Source organism: Rhinolophus sinicus, linkage group LG03, assembly GCF_036562045.2.
Source record: "Rhinolophus sinicus isolate RSC01 linkage group LG03, ASM3656204v1, whole genome shotgun sequence".
NCBI lineage: Eukaryota > Metazoa > Chordata > Mammalia > Chiroptera > Rhinolophidae > Rhinolophus > Rhinolophus sinicus.
Genome location: NC_133753.1, coordinates 18,849,110 through 18,871,880, shown reverse-complemented (window position 1 = coordinate 18,871,880; position 22,771 = coordinate 18,849,110). Strand labels below are relative to the sequence as shown.

Here is a 22,771-nt window from a genome sequence, read left to right as displayed (position 1 = left end):
ATTCTAGACATTTACTTACTTGCCCACTCTCTGTCTCCCTCTGCTGGTAGGTAATACAGTAGGAGAAGGGATTTTTGTCTATTTTTCCCACTGTTGTAACCCTTACACAATGTCTCTCACATCACAAAAACTCATTCAATATTTGATGAATGATGAATTTCAACCCAAAATAATAGACGAGGATAGAATAGTTTCACTTTTCTAGTCATCAAGTTTGTCTTGGCATTAAAGTTACAATAATAACACCTCTTTCCTTCTAAGTCATACATATGAGCAACTTGCAAATTCATGTTTCAATTCAATCCTCATGTGAGCAAAGTAAAGACATTTACTTGTGGGCACTGACAGCTTTGAAATATCTTAAAATAGAAGATATAATTTTGAAACATGTTAATTACTGACTTACATCATAGAAGCATAAACAGTTTACATGAAATGGCATTGAGTTGGACGACCTCCTTCCTCCTCTTTGTTGCTTTTGGACCATTATCCCTCCCTCCTCCTTAAAAACCCTCCTCAACTTTGACGCTCATGCCATCAGACATTACCACCCAGATATCTTTTTAGGTTATCCATGAACTCCAAAGTAATTTTGTCTCATTTCTTGAAGATTTCAGCTACTGATCTGCTGTTACTGACTTCTCTAGCACTACCCCTCTCATAATTTTTGGTGATTTCAATATCCATATAGATCATCTTTCCTGTACTGTGACCTACCTTCACTCCTCCAATAAACTTGCCCTCCACTCTACCTCCAAACTTCACTTCCTTGACCATACTTTAGGCCCGTCATTACTACTGACTACAAACCCTCCATAATCTCAGTCGCAAACATCCTGCTGTCTTTCTATCTCTTTCCCTCTAATACGTTAATTCCTTCCATTCTTTTGTCCCACTAGGATCTACAATCCATTAGTAATATTGTACTATTTCTCACCTCTCTCATATCCTCCGTTGCTTTCTGAAGCAGTTTAAATTCATGGTCTATCATTATAAACACTGACATATACCCATAGCCAACTAACCACCTTGCCCCTCTTTCTTATAATCTTATAAGGTTTTTTTCTTTCCGAGAAAAACCCTACTTTGGTTAAATCCAACAAGCCACCTGCTATGGACCTGGACTTTTGCATATGGCAAGTGATTTCACTTTAAATCATTCGCCACAAGTGGGCCCTAAGTGCTACACAGCAGTAACATCCCATTTTCCTATTCACTCTCCCACTCTGCGGCATGAATACGTCATAACGGCTCCCTTCTCCTCAATTCTTTTTGTCCTTTTCCCTCATTCTCACACCCAGTTGATCACCTTGACTTCCATTTCATCAAGCATGAAATTGATCAGAAGAGTATTCCCGTCACCACATCTCTTCATCTTCCTGCGTCTATGTCCACATCCTCTGTCTCCTCCCCTATGTTTTAAGTCACTTTTGAAGGCTGTCCCCTTCACCAGATCCTGCAACCCATGCCCACTCAGCAATTCAAGGGCATTTCTTTAGCAATGCTCACCTTTCTGTCCTATACCTATATTTTCCTCTTTACAGAGGATCCTCCATCAGCATTTAAACATGCTGTAGTTTCTGCCATCTTGAAACAGTATTTCTTGAACCTGTAGATGAAAAGATACGTAAAATACACATCAATCAGCTGCAAAACCTAGGTCTATCTGGATCCTGATTCCAATGAGACAACGACCTTGCCTCTCTAGCGATACTGAATGAATATTTGATGACTTTAAAGAGTTACTATTTTCAGGTGATCTTTTATCTTAAAGAGATTCTTCATCTTTTAGAGCCATATATAGAATTATAATTTTAAAAATTCCTTCCACTCCATATTTACTTCTGACTTATTTATTTGTGTCCTTTTGCAACAAGACATCATAAAAGAGTTGGCTACAATTCTAATTCCTCTTCCCCAATCTCTGTTATGCTCAGCCCAATCAGGTTTTCACCTCCCCTCATGCCAGTGAACTGTGGAACCAGTGACTTCCACAGTTGCTAAATCAAATGGCCAATTCTTAGTTTTTTTATCTCAGAAGCTGTTTGACTCAGTGGATGACTCCTATCTCTTTGGAGAATCTTCTTTTTTTTGGCTTCCAAGATACCACGCTTTCTTGGTTTTCCTCCTTACCTCTGATTGCTCCTTCCCAGTCTCCTTTTCCAGTTCTCCTTCTTCTTCCTGACCTCTTAATGTTAGAGTGCCCCCAGGCTCCATCTTTGGTCTTCTTTTTATCTCTCTCTTCATTCACTTCCTTGGTGATCTCATCCACTCCTATGGCTTTGCATAATACCCATGATATCCAAATAGAAATCTCCTATCCAGACAACTCATCCGAATTCCAGACTTATGACATATTGCCTACGTGACAATGTCACCTGGATGTCTAATAGGCATCTCAAACTTGATCTGTCCGAAACTGAAACCCTGCTCATTCCCGCCAAACCTGCCTTGCTTGCAGCCTTTCCATCTCAGGAAATGGCAACTCCCTTCTTCTAGTTACAGACCACAAATCATGGAGTCATTCTTGGCTTCTCTCTTTCTTTCATATCCTATCTCCAATCCATCAGAAAATCCCATTGGCTCTACCTTTTAAATCTACACAAATTCCAAACATTCTCAGCATCTCCAATGCCACCACTTTGGTCCAAGGCACCATCCTCTCTATCCTTGTTTCCGCCCTTTGTTCTCTTTGGTTTCCTTTCAAAACAATAGCCAGATTGATTCTTTTTAAACAAGTCAGATTGGCTTTTGATCCCACTCTGATGAAAAGACAAAGTACTCTTGATTGCCTACAGACACGATCTGGTTCCCCATTACCTCCCTGTCTTCTTCTCTCACGATTCCTACAACCCCACCCCCACCCCCACCCCACTGTCTCAGTTCCAGCCACACTGGCCTTCTTGCTTGTTCAAAACTACCAGGTACACCCTCATATCAGGGCCTTTGCACTGGATGGGATCTGCCTGCAATGCTCTTCCCCAGACACTGACATGGCTCTCTTGCTCACCTCCTTCAGACCTTCGCTCAACTATCTCCTCAGTAAGGCCTTCTTTGACACCCTCCCTCATCTATAATTGTGACTTCATGTCTGGGCTCTTCCTTTCCTCTTCTCTGTCTTCCTTTTCCCCATGGTACTCATAGTCATCATCTAACATACCATGAGTTTCACTTTTTTTAAATTCTCCTTCTCTCCCCACTAGAATGTAAGCATGAGCAGAACAGGAATTTCTGCATGTTAATAGTTTACTGCCATAGCTCTAGCATCTAGAATTGTAACTAAGACATAGGAAGCAATGAATACATACTTACTGATTAAATACGTATCATGGTTTAAAATTCTTGTAAACAAATAAACGAGCTCTTTGTCTTGAACTTACAGCTTTTAAGCCCTTAAGTTATTTTTAATTCAGTATTAATAAAGTAACTAAACTGGCTTTTAAGCAGTAAATACATTTTCTTTCTGCTCTTACCTGCATTTCATCTACCAATTTACATCTACATTTATAATGGATTGGCCTCTACACAGTGACCTCTAGAAAAACCCACACTCATTGCAAGCAAATATAAAAAACACTTGCAATTGCTACTGAACGACTGGCAAGGCAATCAGTGCTTATTTAATTTGCAACTGAATTCATCAAAGATTAACCTTAAATAAGAATCAGTGACAAAATATCTCACACAGAATGGAAATTGTTCCAATGTGTGGAGATGCTACTGTACATAATTGCTTCTGAGGCAAAATTTTCCTTCCTATAACATCAAATATCAGTTGGCTCTTTTTCATTTCCTGGCTTCACAAAATTTGGTGATATTCTTGCCTTGCATATAACCCCGAAGGACTCACTCTCTCCTGTTAGTTTCAGGTACTGTTAGTTTCATTAGACACTTAACCTGAGATGGTTCCCATGATCTAAACAATTAGACTTCCAACTGTCTGGGAGGTTTCACTCAGTTGCATTCTGTTTTGTGAGTAAATACTTGCTAGAGACAAATTCTTGTCACATTTAGTGCCTATCACTTAATTAACTCTTTGTGGAAAGTGCCAGAGTCAGTAAGAGAGAGGGAGGCCCTTCCAGCTTGTAGGTTTCCATCCATATGGCTACATTCACAAATGAATTCAGATCCCTTAACTGCTGATAGCTACTCTCCAGGTCCTTTTCACTCTACAAACAAATTTTTTTAATTTAACTAAAAAATGAAGGTACACTATTGGAAAACTCTGGATTCAAAGTGATCAGATAAAAATTTAGATGAATGAGAAAAGATGCAGCTTCAAATAACTTAAAATGATCCCTGCCTTATTGAAGTTTGGGGTTTCTTCAGACTGAGGTTCTCTTTCTCCATCGATTCCAGAGTTGAGAGACTGTCTAGTGTTGCTCAGCATTTAACAAGTGTTTGTTCTAAGTTCCTGCACAGTTCTATGTGCTAAATGAAGTAGTGATTGGAAGTTAAAGATGATGCATTAAGCAGAAGCTTTTATCTCCTCTGTCTCCTGAGATCCCCCTAAAAATATGGAAAATGAATTTTTACTATACATAAATCTACAAGGACAAAGGGGACAGGTTAGGGCACATCAATAGTACAGAAAGCTACAGAATCCTCAGAGGAAAAAGGCAGAGGAGAAGGAAGGTGAAACTTAGAGTATCCACAGGGAACGTACAGGCAGAGGCAGCTGCCTTGTCCTGTAGAACTTCTAAGGGGAATGTCATTGAGAGGTGCTGGGTGTGGCATGTGGCAAGAGTTAGACATGGGACTAGAAACAAAAGGATTTTTTGAAGGTCTATTGCTGGAAATGTTAACCCTCTACCCCATTCAGGCAAAATACCAGCAGCCAAGTACACCCCCTCTAGGCTGGAGATTTAAGTCTAGACTGAAAAGTTCTACAATGAAAAAGACCTCCACACTGGCATTTTAGGGACCAATAGCATGATGGCCAGCTCCCTACACAGCTGTCCTAAAGCAAAGTTTGCCAGTGGACAAGCTCCCAATTACATTTTCAATGCCTCACTCTTAAGTAGGAACGTGCCACCGAGGATCACCAGCCAATGAATGCTTCTGACATGAAAGAGCTAAACCAAGGTAAACAGATATGGAGGGAGGAATGAGACTAGATGAACCAAAGACATTACAGAGAACAGAAAAGAACCTTCACCAAAGCAATTCGTGACCTGAGATAAATCTGAGAAGAAATTTCATCCTTATAACTGTAACAATACTGGTAATAGCTAATATTTATTGAGAACACACTATCAGTTACTGTTCAACAAACCCAAGACAAGGAAACTGGGGCACAAAAAGATTAAGTGACTTATAGTAAGTGCTGAAGCTGGGATTCAAGTTCAGATAGTCTGAATTTAATGGGACGGAGGTTGCAGGGCTGCTTGAAAAGGTGAAGGGATTAAGAAGTACAAATTGGCAGTTACAAAATAGTCAAAGGGATGTAAAGTACAGCATAGGGAATATAGTCAATAATATTGTAGTAACTATGTATGGGGCCAGGTGGGTACTGGCCTCACTTCATAAGTTATATAAGTGTCTAACCACTGTGCTGTACACCTGAGGCTAATATAATATCGAATGTCAACTGTAATTGAAAAATAAAAAAATTATTAAAATAAACATAAATAAAATAAAAGCCATGCTCCTAAACAATATGTACACTTCCTCAAATATGCTACCAAAAAGGAAAACAAGAAAGCTCTCTTTAAAATGTATTTCTGAATCTGAACCATAGGTATTCAGCACCTTCTGTCTTCTAAGCACCAGTCTTGGTGCGAAAAATATGGCAATGAACAGAACAGGCAGAGTCCTAGTTCTCATCAAGCTAAATTAAAATTCAAAGCCAGGCACAAAAAGACAAATACTGCGTGATGTCACTTACACATAGGAACTGAAAAGCTTGAACTCTTAGTAACAGAAAATAGAATGGTGGTTGCCAGGGACTGGGAGATGGGGAAAATAGGGAGATGTTGGTCAAGGGGTAATGTTTCAGTTACAGAGGATCAGTAAGTTTGGATGATCTAAGGTATGAGTATAGTACAGTGACTATAGTTAATAATACTATATTATGTACTGGAAATGTGCTAAAAGAGTAGGTCTTAAATGTTCTTACCTCACACAACAATGATATCTATGTGAGGTGATGAATATGTGAATTAGCTCAATTATAGTAATCATTTCACAACATACATATATCAAACATCGCATTGTACACCATATATGGACACATACAGTTTTTATTTGTCAGTTATACCTTAATAACATTGGGAAATTTTATAATTAATTATTTTTTCAAAATTCAATAGAAGAGATAGAAGATACAGTCAAGGAATTCTACCAGAAGACTCAAGGAAAATAACATGAGAAATTTATATGAAAAGATGGAGATATGTCAGATGGATTCAGGCTCCTTTCACACTTACTAGGAATTGCAGAGAGGAAACAAAGAAAATGAAAGGCCTAAGTTATTCTGGAAATAATACCAAAAATTTTCCTAGAGTTGAACACAGGTCTCCAGAGTGAAGGCCCCTTCACCACTAGTGACCAGGATAATAAATGGAAAAAAGATGCATAACAAGGCACACCTTTATGGAATCTCATACCAGGGACAAAGAGAAGGCCATATAATCATTTCACAATATTCACATGTATCAAAATCACCACATTGTATACCTTAAACTTAATAGGTTATAAGGTAATTATATCTCAATAAAGCTGGACAAGAAAGAGAAGGCCTTGAAACCTATCAGAGAGTAGAAACAAGTCAATGACAAAAAGACAACAACCTAAATCACTCATTCTTCCCAAAGCAACACTGGGTGTTAGAATTCAATCAAGCCTTGAGAATTCTGAAGAAATGTGACTTACAATGTAAAGTTAATAGCCAGGTAAAGTAAGGGTAGGAAAAAACAAGTCACTCTTAGACTTGCAAGGACTCAGAAAGCTTTTCTAAGTCCTCATATAGCTTTTCTAAGAAAATGTGTTCCAGTGAATTTAAGGAGAAAATCAAGAAAGAAGACAACACAGGATTCAGAAAGAGACTCCCACTGGGGAGAAGGGAGATACTCTTCTAAGAAGCTTGAACTTCAATCTGTAGATGTTGGAGGAACCATGGGATCCAATTTTTAGAAAGAACTTTCTGTCCTAAATCTGAAGGTGGGATTAGTGGAATTTCTGGGAGACCAGCCAGGAAGTTTTTATAAAACTCATGTGAAATATAATTCAGACCTAAACTAAGGTGGTAGTGATGAGAAACATGAGACTGTAGACGTATAAACAGCTCAGCTGACATCTAATGCGGGGGTCTTAGCCCAATTGCATTCTGCTGTAAATATTTCTGGTGATGGCAAGAGAGACCCTATGAGGATACAAGCCCTGGAAGAGGTGGACACAATTCAGGCAATAAAGAAATAACGAGTAGGTTTGGAGGGAAGAACCATTCCATTGGGATATTTTGAGCAGAGAGGCAGTGCTGCATCCATTGGGAAGAATCCAGGAGCTCCTACCTTCCTTTCTGATAACATCCAGACTATCTGATTAAAACTGCAGATCTCTGCAAGGGAGGTTAAATCAAAAAAAAAATGGAAAAAGAACAATTGTTCCACGTACTGGACTCCGTAAGTGCCGAAGTAGAATGAGTGGAACAGCCTGCGTCAGGAGAGAGCAGCACTTCACCAGCACTTTAGGGGCAGTAGGCTTAATGGGTACTTAGAGCTACATCAAGTGGATGATGCCAGTGGGGAGTAAGATGGCTCCAGATACATTGTAATTCGGGCAGTCGGTGACCTGAGGCCCCTGAGACGAGGCTGGAGAGGAAGGCAAGGGCCAGCTCTGTCGGCATTGAAGGGCACGGTAAGCAGACTAGATGTTACTCATGGTACATGAGGAGTCACTGCAAGGTTTTGAGCAGGACAGTGACCTTACTCAACCTATTTTATGACTGTTCTGGCTGCTGTGTGGAGAATGGATTGGGAGAGATTAAGGGTGGACCAGAAATCTACTGTAGCAAGAGAAGACAGTTAGCTTGAAGGAGAGAGCTTACATTGGACATGCAAATACATAGATTCAGGAGTCTTTCAAAATTTAAATCCACAGGACTTCTGCTAGATTAAGTGGACGAGGAGCAGATTGAAGTGGGGGTGAGAAGATAAAAAACTAAATTGGGGATGGACCTGTTAAGTTAGAGACATGTGGGGCATCCAGGTGAAGATGTCACATAAGCAACTGGATAGACAAGTCAAGACCTGGGCTGGAGCTGCATTTGCTGGGTTCCTTGCTTCTTACGTGAGCTCAATAAACTCCAAATTAAGGCAAGGAGAGAATTAACATTCACTGAACCCATATTATATACCAAGGACCCATGATGTTACAGATGTTTCTGTCACAAGATTTAGACACATTTTTCAATACCTGCTTTCTCCGTGCTTGCATTGGGACCCAACTAGAGGCCAGCTGGGGTGCGCTCATTGCAGATACACAGACGAACCATAGAATTAATTCCTCCCTCCCAGATTCCAAAATGAGTCCCTGGAGGGTTAATGCACCTGGATCTGAGTTCACAGACTCCAGAGCTCTGTAGATAAGGGGTAGAGAAAAGCTTCCAGGACACTGATTCTAAGAACTCTAAACCCAGGTTATAGTTATGGCTCCCTCCTTGTTTCCCTGAGTCCTTAGACACAACATGCCTTGTTTCTTTGTCTTAACTTTAGTATCCACCCGCTTCATAAAAATGTTGAGAATTGAGATGAGATACTGAACTACGTAGAGGGCCTCTTAGATAATGCAGATTCCTGGGCCGCACCATCAGAGATTATAATTCAGTTGACCTGGGGTGTAGTTCAGGAGTTGCCAGTTTTCACCAGATATCTGCCTCAATGATATCCCCACCATTACATCACCATGGCAGTTTTTAAATTAGACACCAAATTCCCTGATACTCCGCCTGCTGAGAGGTGGGTTCTGTGTCCCCTGCCCTTGAATCTACCAGCTCTCCTGAAACGCTCTCTCTCCAGATGCTTCTTCTCAGGATGCTCCCACTCAGAACCTGGCTGTCATGACGGGAGAAACGCAAGCCACATAGAGAGGCCACATCATCAGTCCCAGCTGAGCTCAGCTTTGCATCGTTTCAGTCCTGGCACCAGACATGCACGTGAAGGAGCCTGCAGATAATCCAGCCCCCAGCCTTCATGTGTCCCCAGCTGAGCCCCAGACATCACAGTGCAGAGACAAGCCATCCTTGCCAGGCCCTGCTCAACACCCTGACCCACAAAAGCTATACTTATCATGAAAGGTTGCCGTTTGATGCCACTTAGTTTTGGGATGTTTGGTCACACAGTAACTGGAATGGTTACTAACATGTTTTCCCAAGAAATATCTATTAAAATGCAAACCCATTACTTGGAAGGACAAACTCAGATGAACACACACAATCAGTGTATCTAACACTGACGTGAAAGTGTCACTGGATAAAGAGACACATAAGTTGCTTCCAGAAAACTGGAGGCAGAAAGATGGCCATACCCTGAAGACAGCAGGACTAAAAGAGGAAAAGATGCGTCAAAGGACAGATGAGGCAGGAGAGCAAAGTTCAGCTTCATTTACTTCATGATTGCGCTTAAGATTGGCTCCAACATCCCTCAACTCTCTCACTAACTGCAAAGTTGTTTATTTATGCCAGTTTCCCACAATATAGCCTTAATATTAAAACTAACCTAGGAACAGTATAGTAACAAGCGCCAAGGGTAATTCTTACCACCAGTTTAGTTTGGGAAATGCTGAATTATACAATTTTTAAATTGAATACAAAACAAAATAGCAAAAGTGGCACCCTTCCCTGAGAATTATAGTCTGTGGTGAGAATGAGGTTAATAAACAAGCTTCATGTTTATAAAAATTGAGTAGCCAGTTCTAGAAGCCTTTAACCTAAGAATATAAATCCCAGTGGTGGCCGGATGGCCCAGTTGGTTGGAGCGCGAGCTCTCAACAACAAGGTTGCTGGTTCAATTCCCACATGGGATGGTGGGCTGCACCCCTGGCAGCTAAAGATAGAAAATGGCAACTGGAATTGGAGCTGAGCTGTGCCCTCCACAACTAGAGTGAAGGACAACTTGGAACTGATGGGCTCTGGAGAAACACACTGTTCCCCAATATTCCCCAATAAAACTAAAAAAAAAAAAAAGTAAACCCCAGCTAAATCCAATTACAACGGTAATGAGGAAGAAGTTGCAAATACTGGAATTTGCTCGCTAGTCAGATACTACTAATTATATTAAATATTTTAATTTTAAAATTATATATTAAATTTTTGAATTGTAGAAAAATTATAAAATGCATAAAAATATAAGGAATATTTATCAAATATTTTAATCGATAAAATATAAAATGAGAGCTATCAGGTTAAATATGCATGGTCTTATTCAAACATTATTCAATGCAATTAGAAATGATGGAACAAGATATGTAACCTGGCCACTCTGGGACTGAGAAAAGAACTAGCAATGTCACACGGAAAGTCTTGAATTAACTAACTAGTAACTTTAGTAACTAACAGTAATGTCTACATCGTCCTCTGCCTCACCACTTTCCCCATTGTTTTCAGAAGTGACCTGAATCTCATTTGAGACTGTGAATGTAAATACCGGAGTTTCCTTCCAGGAACACATTTACAGCCTTCTAAAGAAACTGTGGGGAGGCTGTTCTGGGTCATGAATTCACCACAGAACTGGTATGACTCTCAATGCATCATTCGGAGAAGCTTTCAGGATACTGGTATTGACCTCTATCAGTGAGCAGTTTACTAATCCCCAAACCCTTGTCCTCACAGAGACTGACAGCAATTTGGGCCCCTTTGAGCCTATTTCTCTGGCTTCCTGAAACTCTTTACTGACTCCAAGAGTTTGTATGTATTGCAATGGATAAAATAAACGACGTGCTAAACTATTATCAGTATTGATGGATCCTGGAGTGCCAAGCAATAAAAGTGGGAATCCCTTGTAACCTATCAATTTAGGAACCTAGTAGAAATCAATTTAGCCACCCTTCCTTAGATGGATGGCTGTATATAAAAAACTCAGAGTGCATATTCAAGAGCAGAAAGGAGCATACATCTCTCTGTTAATGTCAGGCCTGTTTGACTTTCTGGCCAGGAACTAGAAGGCTCTGGCTGCTTACCACCTCCCTGCGTCACTCTGCTCTCTCCCTCCCAGGGACGTTTCTCATACCAGTGTTACCACCCTGCCGCCCAAGGGCCTGGAGCCCCTGAGGGAACTGATAGCAAGAAACACTTGGACACTCAAGAAACTTCCGCTTTCCTTGAGTTTCCTTCACCTCACACGGGCTGACCTCTCTTATCCGAGCCACTGCTGCGCTTTTAAGAATCAGAAGAAAACCAGAGGGTAAGTGGCAGGTGCCTGGAATAAGGAACAAAGGCCTTGGTGGGAGTTAAATTAATTTCTGGGCTTGGGGAAGAAGTTTTGTGGTTAACCAGGTAGAAAGAACTGGAAGCATCCCTAAGAAACATGAAATCCATGGGACACAAAGATTGCAGACTCCACGTGGTTGCAGATGAGAAATAAGGCCAAAGTCAATGGATCACAGTAGGGAAGGAAGGAGAACAGGAGATGACACAGGAGAGACGGAAATGACCAGATCATGTAGAATCTTATAGAGAGATTACACTATATGGTTTCTGACCTCGAGATTCCACACACATTAGATGCCACAATATGTGAGGACTAACTTAAAAACAGAAGCAACTGGGTTACCTGGTCAATTCAGGCTTTTCCCGTGTCACTTACTGGCGACACGTTTGTGGGTTTTGGAGTCAGCTGGGTTTGTACGCCATCTGTGCCACTTCCTAGTTGTGTTATCCCAGCCTACTTCCTTAACTTTCCTGCGCCTCTGTCAATGGAAATCATAAGGCTGTCATTCATAGATGTTTTGACAAGATTCAATGAGAAACTGCATAGAAAAGACCTATCATAATGACCTGGAATATTATAAGCTCTCAATGTGTTGTTATTTTATGATTAAGCTGCGTGCGGGGCTGCAAAGGAGAGATGGCCTTCTTTCTTTCTCTATGCTTTCTCTGAATCTCGTCTTCACCTACCCTTAACTCTGCATTATTTCTCCCTTTGTGTCTCATGCAATCCCATTCTCCTACAGCCACCTTCACTTGTCACTTACTCTCTCAGTTTCTATATAATATCTACTGGTTGACTGTCTGCACTCATACTTGCAGTCAGAAATAATTGGGATCTAGTGGGGGGTGATGGGTCAGCAGAAGCAAACAGGAAGTTGAATAGCTGTGCCAGGAAGGCAAATACTGGCATCACACCGACAGAAAACTAGGGGTGGGTTCTGGAGATGGTGATAGCAGGCTCTATACTGACGCCATGTGGCCTAGAGTGGGAAAGGACTAGGATGGGTGAAAGGCTAAAATGGGCTTCAAGGGCAGAGTCCAGATTTCTTGCTAATCTCCAAACAGGTTGGAAGAGGCAGTCCATTGGGCATTTAAACCAGAGCCCAGTAGATGAATCAACATCTGCTCAGCAGCTGCAGCAAGCTAAATAATCCCTTTTGATTATTTGTGCAGTGCTAGCAAAAAATTAAATCTTCCATGAGCATGCCTGCATAATGTCCATTTATTCATTTGTTAAGAAACTATTTGTCGAGCACCTACTATGTGCCTGGCCCTGTTTTATCTACAGCAATGAATAGGATGGAGAAGAGCCTTCTTGCATTTTGTTTACATTCTACTAGGGGGAGTCAGAAAATAAACAAGCAAACAAATATGAGATATCAGATAGTGCTATGAAGGAAATACACACAGGACAGGACAATTTATTTAAGGCTATCCCCTCTGAGAAAGGGACATTTGAGTTCAAACTGAATAACGAGTAAAAGCAGTCATGAATTTTTCAGGCGAAAGGGAACATGGGGTTCTAAAGCTCTGAATAGAAATAATAACAATAAGCAACACATATATGGCATTAACAATGTAAGAGCTTTAAAAAAGATAAACTCGCCTCATCCTTTAATAACCCTATATGAAATAGATACTTTCATGATACCATCTTTAAAATGGGATAAACTGAGTTTTCTAGACCCGCCCAAGGTGAAAGAGCTAGTACATAGCAGAGCCAGGTCCTAACCTAGGCAGACCGGCTCCAGCACCCAGGCTTTTTCCTCACTATTGCTCTTGAACTGGTTGCAGATGAGAAAGAAATAAGGGCCCAGGTCACTGGGCCGCAGCAGGGAAGGAGAGGGTAATAGGAACTGACTAGAGGGACGGGCCTGACCAGGTCACGGACAATCTGGTAGAATCGCGTAGATCATAGTAAGTATTCCACATGTGTCGCTAAATGTTGTGGGGACCATTAGCGGGTTTTCAGCAAGGGGTGAGTTATTTCTGTTGCCTTGCAGAATCCTCGAGTCCTTAATGTGTAATGAAAGCAGTATTCGGAGACTGCGTCAGAGAAAATCTGTGAATGCTGTGAACGGCCCCTTCTCTCAGGAATATGAAGAGGATCTGGGTGACGGCAGTGCTGGGTACAAGGAAAACTCCAAGTTCCAGGATACCCACAGCAACTCTCACTATCACGTCTTCTTTGAAGAACAAGAAGATGAGATCATTGGTTTCGGCCAGGAGCTCAAAAACCCCCAGGAAGAGACCCTACAGGCCTTCGATAACCATTATGACTACACTGTGTGTGGGGGCAACGAAGACATGGTGTGTACCCCGAAATCCGACGAGTTCAACCCCTGTGAAGATATCATGGGCTACAGGTTCCTGAGAATTGTGGTGTGGTTTGTTAGTCTGCTGGCTCTCTTGGGCAACGTCTTCGTCCTGCTCATCCTGCTCACCAGCCACTACAGACTGACCGTCCCACGCTTCCTCATGTGCAACTTGGCCTTTGCCGATTTCTGCATGGGGATGTACCTGCTGCTCATCGCCTCCGTCGACCTCTACACTCAGTCTGAGTACTACAACCACGCCATCGACTGGCAGACAGGCCCTGGCTGCAACACAGCAGGCTTCTTCACCGTTTTTGCCAGCGAGCTGTCGGTGTACACACTGACGGTCATCACCCTGGAGCGCTGGTACGCCATCACCTTCGCCATGCGCCTGGACCGGAAAATCCGCCTCAGGCATGCATATGCCATCATGGTCGGGGGCTGGGTTTGCTGCTTCCTGCTCGCCCTGCTCCCTTTGGTGGGAATAAGCAGCTATGCCAAGGTGAGCATCTGCCTGCCCATGGACACTGAGACCCCTCTGGCCCTGGCTTATATTATCCTTGTTCTGTTGCTCAACATAGTCGCCTTCGTCATCGTCTGCTCCTGTTACGTGAAGATCTACATCACAGTCCGCAACCCCCAGTACAACCCGGGGGACAAAGACACCAAAATTGCCAAAAGAATGGCTGTGTTGATCTTCACTGACTTCATGTGCATGGCCCCAATCTCATTTTATGCTCTGTCAGCACTTATGAACAAGCCTCTTATCACAGTTACCAACTCCAAAATCTTGCTGGTTCTCTTCTATCCACTTAACTCCTGTGCCAATCCATTCCTGTATGCGATTTTCACCAAGGCCTTCCAGAGGGATGTATTTATCCTGCTCAGTAAGTTTGGCATCTGTAAACGCCAGGCTCAGGCATACCGGGGCCAAAGGGTTTCTACAAAGAACAGCACTGGTATTCAGGTCCAAAGGGTTACCCAGGACATGAGGCAAAATCTCCCCAACCTGCAGGATGACTACGAACTGCTTGAAAACTCCCATCTTACCAGAAATAAGCAGGGCCAAGGCTCAAAAGAGTATAAGCAAACTGTTTTGTAAGCTGACCCTACACTACTCACAGTGGTAGGGCAACTTATAAGAAGCTAGTTTCTTAAACATACATTCCAACCCCATGACACACACAAGACAGCTGACCTAACTCTTGTGCAGGTGACATTTCATGGGGCAAGAGTTCATCTCTAGAAAGGGACTAGCATTAACCTAATCATCACCCCCAAGAAGGAAGAGAGGCAACCAACATGTCTGAATTCCAGGTAATATCAAAATAATCTATACTTTCTGGAAGACTTGCTCGATGCTAAGTGCAGAAATGACATTTTGTAAGATGCTCAATGAATATCCACTGAGCTATGTCAACAGTGAGCTTCTCATTTTTATATAGTATTTCATACTAAAGATTCAGCAAATGGCAGATGCTATTATTACCTTGGTTGGTGGCCACAAGATAAAATCGGCCACATGGCTCAGTCCAACTTGATGTTCCCCGATACAACCACAGAGAGTTTGAGATGCTGGAAACTGAAAAGTCAAACAGGATGTCATGCAAGGGATGGCTATTATGAGGCATGAAGGAGGTTTTTTGAGACTCTACAGCTATTAATCATCTCTTCCCAAGGATATAAATGATGTGACCCAATTGTTATGTATTACTCAGAAAAACTGGCAAGATTTCAGCTTATGTAGCCAAACTAAGAATTGTTCTTCTTGGCTGGTCTCATAGCATAAAAGACATGAACCTGAGAAATATTTCTGAGTAGCAACAAGTGGAAATTACGAACAGAGTACACTAAATCACCCATTGATTACTAACGCAGGTTGGACACCAGGTAACTTAGGGCAAATCACTGGGCCTTAGGGGTCTGTAGAAATGAAGGCGCTTGATTGCCTCTTCAGTTTTAACACCCTATGTACATCCCTGCCCCTTAAAACATATGTTTCCACGATAAAGAGAAAGAAAAGTATTAAGGAAGAAAAATCTGTTTTTCCTGTCTTGTAGGGCTGCCATCTCCTTCTGTTTGGAATCTAGACATATGACCCAGGACATTTTTTCTTTGTTTCATTTTCAGTTGTGATGCACCAAAAATTCTATTGAGTGACCACATTGGGATGGATCTAAATCACTCATCTAATTACTAGATCTACACAGCTATAATTATCAGATGAAAAACAGATTTGTATTCATATCATAGAATAAAAGGTACCTTTGGAAATTTTGCTTATTTGGAGTTACCACTTCACTATGCAGATTCACTTGAATACATTTACCTATTCTTCAGTGATTGGTTTCTTTACTTAGCTATTTCCATCCCACAATACAATACTAAAGCTATCAAGAAAGGTTCCTTTTCTCCGAAACTATCTGTTCTTTCCAACTTTGTTGATCACTGAATATAAAATTTCTATTCCCCAACAGAGCTCCCTTACTTGAAATGGTGAGGCTCTTTCTCTATAGATGTACTCTCCAAGGTATCTGTCAAGACAGCCCCTTAATTTCATCCCAAGCAAATATGGTATTTTCTTCTCATGTTCGTGAACCACACCATGACTTAAATCACACCATGAATTAAAAGCTTTTGTTGTTTTAAATCTGCGGAGTGGGGTTGGTGGGCCCAGTGGGCTCCCAGAGAGGGTACCCCCGACTCGCCTGGAATCTCCCCATAGCTATACCCATTCCTGATTATCACTGAGACTTGGATGTCTTAATAGAAATATACATACCTAAAATCATGACTTATCCACCGGTTCACTTGTAACTAATGAAATTAAACAAACATGTTACCTTTTGACAAGTGGTTTCTCACCTGAGACATTTTGAAATATCACATTCTGATACATAATGTGTTTTATCTTGAGTAGTTGAAATAATGCTTTGGAAACAGTCCTAGGAAAGTAATTTCAACAGAATTGTTACTAAAATTTGCATTTACAACATGAAATAAAGTTTCGTCCCAGCAAATGACTGTGCTGAGTCCTAGAGTATTGATTTTTGTAATTTGTGAGCTTCTTTTAGGGTTACCATTATATGTGTTAAAACTGAAAAAAGGAAAAACAATTGGCAGGTTTCTTAATAAATCCATATTAATAAATTATTAACTATCAATAACTTCAATATAACATTGTATCTTGATTACAGATGGTCTTTATGTGAAGAAAACTTATATTGAATTATGATACATTGACAAGCAGTGATGGCTAAGGGAAAAAATATGATTAGTATTGACACTAGGAATTTAAATAGCACCCTAATGAAGATAATGAATCTATAAGACCTGGTCAGAGTCCTCTTTATTTGGTGGCTTTCAACCATCTGAAGATAGACCTAAGTCAGTGAGGACAAATGTCTTCCAGCTAGTTGCAATAAATAGTACAAAATTTATGTCCTAAAGTTTATATATGTTGCTCAAAGGAGTGTCTCACAAAATACTCTCAGACTTTATTGACCCTTGGCTTATGGATAATCTATTGCGTATCAGAAGCTGCCAATTAGAAGAAGAGTGTATATTACAGGGCAACACTCTAAGTGGCAATAAGGTAAATATGTGGGCAAAAAGATGAAAACTGTAATCACGAGAATTCAAAACAACAGTGGTTTGGGAACAAATACTCTTACCTTCTTGATGTCTTTGGAGATAGATGTTTTGTAACACAGTAGAGTGATTCTTATTGGTTCTGACTACCTAAAGGGACAAGAAAAACTTGTTGGTTGCAATGCACTCTGTTTTAAAAGATACAAAATTCTATCTCAAAGTGGTAGACTGAGTCCCAGCATCTACCAACCCTCTTCTTTCAAATTCCACTGAAATGACAATGAAGAAGTATAAAATGGGATCCAGCCAAAACTACACTGTGAACAGGAAGAAAGGCACCAACAAAATACCAAAGCCTTTGATAGCCTTCTGAAAGACGGAATTTCTACGGCCTTGAGTTGATGGATAAGTTAGGGTGGAGAAGGCTGCAGCCTAGAACACGTGCACAGAATAAGGCTGCAGCTGTGAAGGGATGTGTTCTTCTCTGCAGTCCCAGAGAGACCCCAAGCCTGAAGGTCACAGGGCTGAGGGGCTAATTAGGATAATTAACGGCAAGTCCATCTCACCTGGCCCCACCCATCCCCTCTCACTCCATTCAGTTAGAACAACTGATGTAGTCAGTGTTTGCTCCAGGCTACAATCGAGAAACTGATCCTAAAGAAAGTGAGTAACGCAGAGGGTGCCAAAAAATGTATACACATTTTAAGGAAGGAAAAAAGTGTATTAAAATTGTAATACTCAATATATACCAATAACCAAAGATGAACACAAGTCACGTTTGCTGCTCAAGATGTGCTCAAAGTGGTTCCCATCAGCGTAATTTTAATACAGATTTTTCCTTTCTTAACATGTACACATTTTTTTGGCACCCTCTGTAGGTATAGTTAGGGCTAAATTCCTGGTCTGCAGCAGAGGGCAGGGGGCAGGGAACTCAGCCCACTTTCCTACTTCCTGCCCTCACATCATAAAATGAAGCACGAACATTGACACAGAGCCATCACCATCAGTCAGAGAAAGGTGTCTGGGGGGGGGGGGGTGGAAGGGAAAGACATACACCATCTGCTGACAATAACCATCCTCGTCCTTCATTCAAAAATATAAATGAACCACAAGAATTACCAGATAGTTGAGGAAAATGAACCAATCATGAACAGCACACAAAAAGGACAAAACTGAACAAACAGAACATTTCCCCGGGGCAGGGGGGAAACAGATTGTTTGGAAACAAGTATTATTTTTTAAATTCTAATTAGTAACATCAGAGAAATTTGAGAAAATACTGGGCCCCAAAGCAATGGGAAGCTACTATTTTTAAAAAGTAGCAATCAAAAATGAGAAGGCATTTTGGCAAATTTAAAATAGATACCAATGCAAGAGCTTTAATAGAAGGACAGGGAGTTAAAAGTAGAATAAGAAATGGAAGTTTGTTTCCAAGGTTACAAAGTCAACCAACTGAAAAAGTTAAAATTAATACCAGTAAAAAAAAAAAAAAAAACTAAGCTGGGAGCTAGGAGATAAAGTGAAGTCAATGAGTTTTCTAATCATCACTACATGCAGCCAAAAGATATATTGTCTAAATATGGATAGTTCAAATAACAGGTACATAAGGGTATAACAGAATTACAGTAATAATCCCGAAGGACTAAAATCAGAGAATGGCTAAAAGTGGTTTCCTCTGGAGATTGGGACTAGGGATTGAGTGGTGCTGTGGACTGAATTGTGTCTCCCTTAAATTCATATGTTGATGTCCTAACCTCTAATGTGACCGTATTTGGAGATAGGGCTTTTATGGAGATAATTAGGTTAAATGAGGTCATGAGGGTGGGGCCCTAATCCCACAGGACTGTGTCCTTCTAAGAAGAGAGAGACACCAGAGACTCTCTCTCTCTCTCCATATATGCACAGAGAAACAGTCATGTGAAGATACAGCAAGAAGGTAGCCGTCCGCAAGCCGGGAAGAGGGCTCTTACCAGAAACTGAATCTGCCAGCACCTCAGTCTTGGACTTCTGGCCTCTAGAAACCTGAGAAAATACATTTCTGTTGTTTAAACCACCCAGTCTGTGGTATTTTGTTATAGCAGCCCAGGCAGACTAACATAGATGGAAACTTTTCCAATGGTACTCTTTTGTACTGCTGATTTTGTTTATCATGTGCATACATTTTCAAGACATTTGAATGGAAATTATTATAATCATATTAGGCTTTAAGATAGTTAACAATTTAAAATGTGGCATTTAAAGAAAGGTGCAGGGGCCGGCCCGGTGGCTCAGGCGGTTAGAGCTCCATGCTCCTAACTCCAAGGGCTGCTGGTTCGATTCCCACATGGGTCAGTGGGCTTTCAACCACTAGGCTGCCATTTCAATTCCTCGAATCCCGCAAGGGATGGTGGGCTCCGCCCCCTGCAACTAAAATTGAACACGGCACCTTGAGCTGAGCTGCCGCTGAGCTCCTGGATGGCTCAGTTGGTTGGAGCGTGTCCTCTCAACCACAAGGTTGCTAGTTCGACTCCCGCAAAGGGATGGTGGGCTGCAGCCCCTGCAGCTAGCAACGGCGACTAGACCTGGAGCTGAGCTGTACCCTCCGCAACTAAGACTGAACGGACAACAACTTGAAGCTGAACGGCACCCACCCTCCACAACTAAGATTGAAAGGACAACAACTTGACTTGGAAAAAAGTCCTGGAAGTACACACTGTTCCCCAATAAAGTCCTGTTCCCCTTCCCCAATAAAATCTTAAAAAAAAAAAAAGAAAGAAAGGTGCAGAATGACTTATTTTACTAGATAGTTGACTTTCACGTCTGTAGAGTAGTAAGAGAGGGAGGCAGATATCACACTGCAGGTGACTTTTACAATAATTTAGCCATTATGAAATTTATATTTTTAGAATGTAATAAACCTAAGCCAATGAGTTTTAATGTGCTTACTTTGCAACAACATCTGGTAAGCTAAATACAAAGAAAATAAAACCCCTTTATAATGTATTCTATTGGACAGCCTAATCATATTAAATCAGAATTTTTGTTTCCTATATGTGCATTGCTCTAGGTTGCATAAGGGAAATTAAGCAACTAATTGTTATCTGTCATACAAATTTAGTAAATAAAAAGTAAAGCTTTGAACAAAGTAGGGAAATCAAGATTGTATAAACAACTTTAATTCCATCACCCATTTAGTATAATTTTGGAATCTGTTTTGGGAATTTGAGAATATGTGGGGATATTCTGTTTCCTTTCATGAAGTATTTTACATGGAAAGATAGTAGGAAAATGGTGGCCAATTGTTATTTGATAGCATACAATAAAAGGTTTATTTGTATCTCAGTCCTGTGCCTCCCAGTCTCAAAAAAAACACAACATGGGTCCTTGTAAGCCATGTTGGGGGATTAGAGTCACAACACACTATAGAAATAGTTCAGTTATATGGAAACCATGTAATATGTATTAATAATTCATCATAATGGGGATTAAACAGAAGATTCTAATCATGAAGAAATTTATAATCAAAAACATCACTACAAATCTGCCCATTAGATGGGAAATATTTTGACAAAAGCCTATTTATAACTTACTCCTGTGCCTCAGTTTTTTTTCTCCACAGGCATCATAAGGACAAATTCCAAGGGGAGTTGCAAAAAAGTATGAAAGAGCCTCAATTCTCTCAGAGGATTTTCAAGTTTCTCAACAAGGGCCATATTAAACATATGAGGTAAAAGTTTGAGAAAAGCAAGACTAGTATAGTGGCATCTCTGGTCCTTTTTACTAAATCCCATGCTCAAATTTTACTACATTCCACCTCAGTTCCCCAGACAGTATGTAGACAAAGCTTCTGAAATGATAGTGGACAAATTTAGATAGTGTCAGCATAGATAGTGGCAAATGATTTGTGGCTCTGTGGGAATATAGGACTCATCGGATTTATTATTAATAGCAAATAGAACCATTTCACTCTATTTGCTCTCAGATAGTTCTCTGGTTTCTCAAAATGTTCCTTAAGCACTCTGACAGAAGGACTAGGGAAGTATTAATAGCTTCAACAAATGTTGGAGACATGAGATACCCTGACCAAGCGATGCCACTGTCCAGATGAAAGAGGAGACGCCTGACATCATACCTGTTTTCACCATCTGTAGGCCATTCCTGGAGAAAGGGAAAAAGTGAGCACACACCTCTGGCACTCACAAGTCTTCCCAGACAGCCAAGTTGCTACTTGATTTCATTTTAATTAGTGCAGTTGAGCCACTAGTGGGAACAGTACTTGGAGGAAGTTAAAATATTTTCTTCTAGATCTTTGGACATAGAAACATGGTGGCTATCTGTCACCATATACCAAAATTAACTCAAAAATGCATCCAAGACCTAAACATAAGACCTGAAACAATAAATTGCATAGAAGAAAGCACAGGTACGAAATTTATGGACTTTGGGTTCAGAGAGGATTTTATGAATTTGACCTCAAAGGCAAGGGAAGTAAAAGCCAAAATAAACGAATGGGACTATATCAAACTTAAAAGCTTCTGCACAGCAAAAGAAACCATCAACAAAACAAAGAGGCAACCAACTGAATGGGAAAAGATATTTGCAAACAGCACCTCCGGTAAAGGGCTAATATCCAAAATATATAAACAACTCATACAACTCAACGACAAAAAAATTAACAATCCAATTGAAAATGGGCAGAGGACCTGAAACAGACACTTCTCTGAAGAAGACATACAAATGGCCAAGAAATACATTTTTTATATGTTCAACTTTACTATCTAGAATAAAATTACCACACGACCCAGCAATCCCTCTTCTGGGTATCAACCCAAAAAATCTAAAAACATTTATCTGTAAACATATATGTAACCCTATGTTCACTGCAGCATTATTCCCAGTGGCCAAGACATGGAAACAACAAAAGTGTCCTTCAATACATGATTGAATAAAGAAAATGCGGTACATATATACAATGGAATATTACTCGGCCAAAAGAAAAGATGAAATAGTGCCATTTGTGATAATATGGATGGATCTTGAGATTATCGTGCTAAGCAAAATAGGACAGAAAAAATCAAGAACCATATGACTTCACTCATATGTGGCATATAAAACTGAAAGCAACAAACAAACAACACAAACAAAGAAACAAAACTGTATAGACAAAGACAACAGTTTAGTGGTTGTCAGAGGGGAAGGGGGAAGAGGGATGGTAGAAGAGGATAAAGGCAGTCAAATAGATGGTGATAGAAGGAGAACTGACTCTGGGTGGTCAGCACACAATGTGATATATAGATGATGTATTATAGAAATTTACAACTGAAACCTATATAATTTCACTAACCCATGTCACCCCAATAAATTTAATAAAAATTTTTAAAAATATGTTTTTTCTTCTGCTTCTTTAACTGTTTGACTCTCTAGCCCAGATGGTACCCATGAGTTCTCTCCAAAGACACTC

General features: G+C 40.6%; 1 protein-coding gene across 1 annotated transcript in view; it reads left to right on the top strand.

The window, feature by feature from the left end:
* The window catches only part of TSHR (thyroid stimulating hormone receptor), a 102,143-nt gene extending 85,315 nt beyond the window's left edge, over window positions 1-16,828 (top strand). The window contains exons 9-10 of the mRNA XM_019731093.2: window positions 11,211-11,399; window positions 13,429-16,828. Of these exons, the coding sequence (XP_019586652.2) occupies window positions 11,211-11,399; window positions 13,429-14,842 (1,603 nt within the window). The 3' untranslated portion in view covers window positions 14,843-16,828. The remainder of the gene's footprint in view (window positions 1-11,210; window positions 11,400-13,428) is intronic.
* The last annotated feature ends 5,943 nt before the right edge of the window (window positions 16,829-22,771 follow it).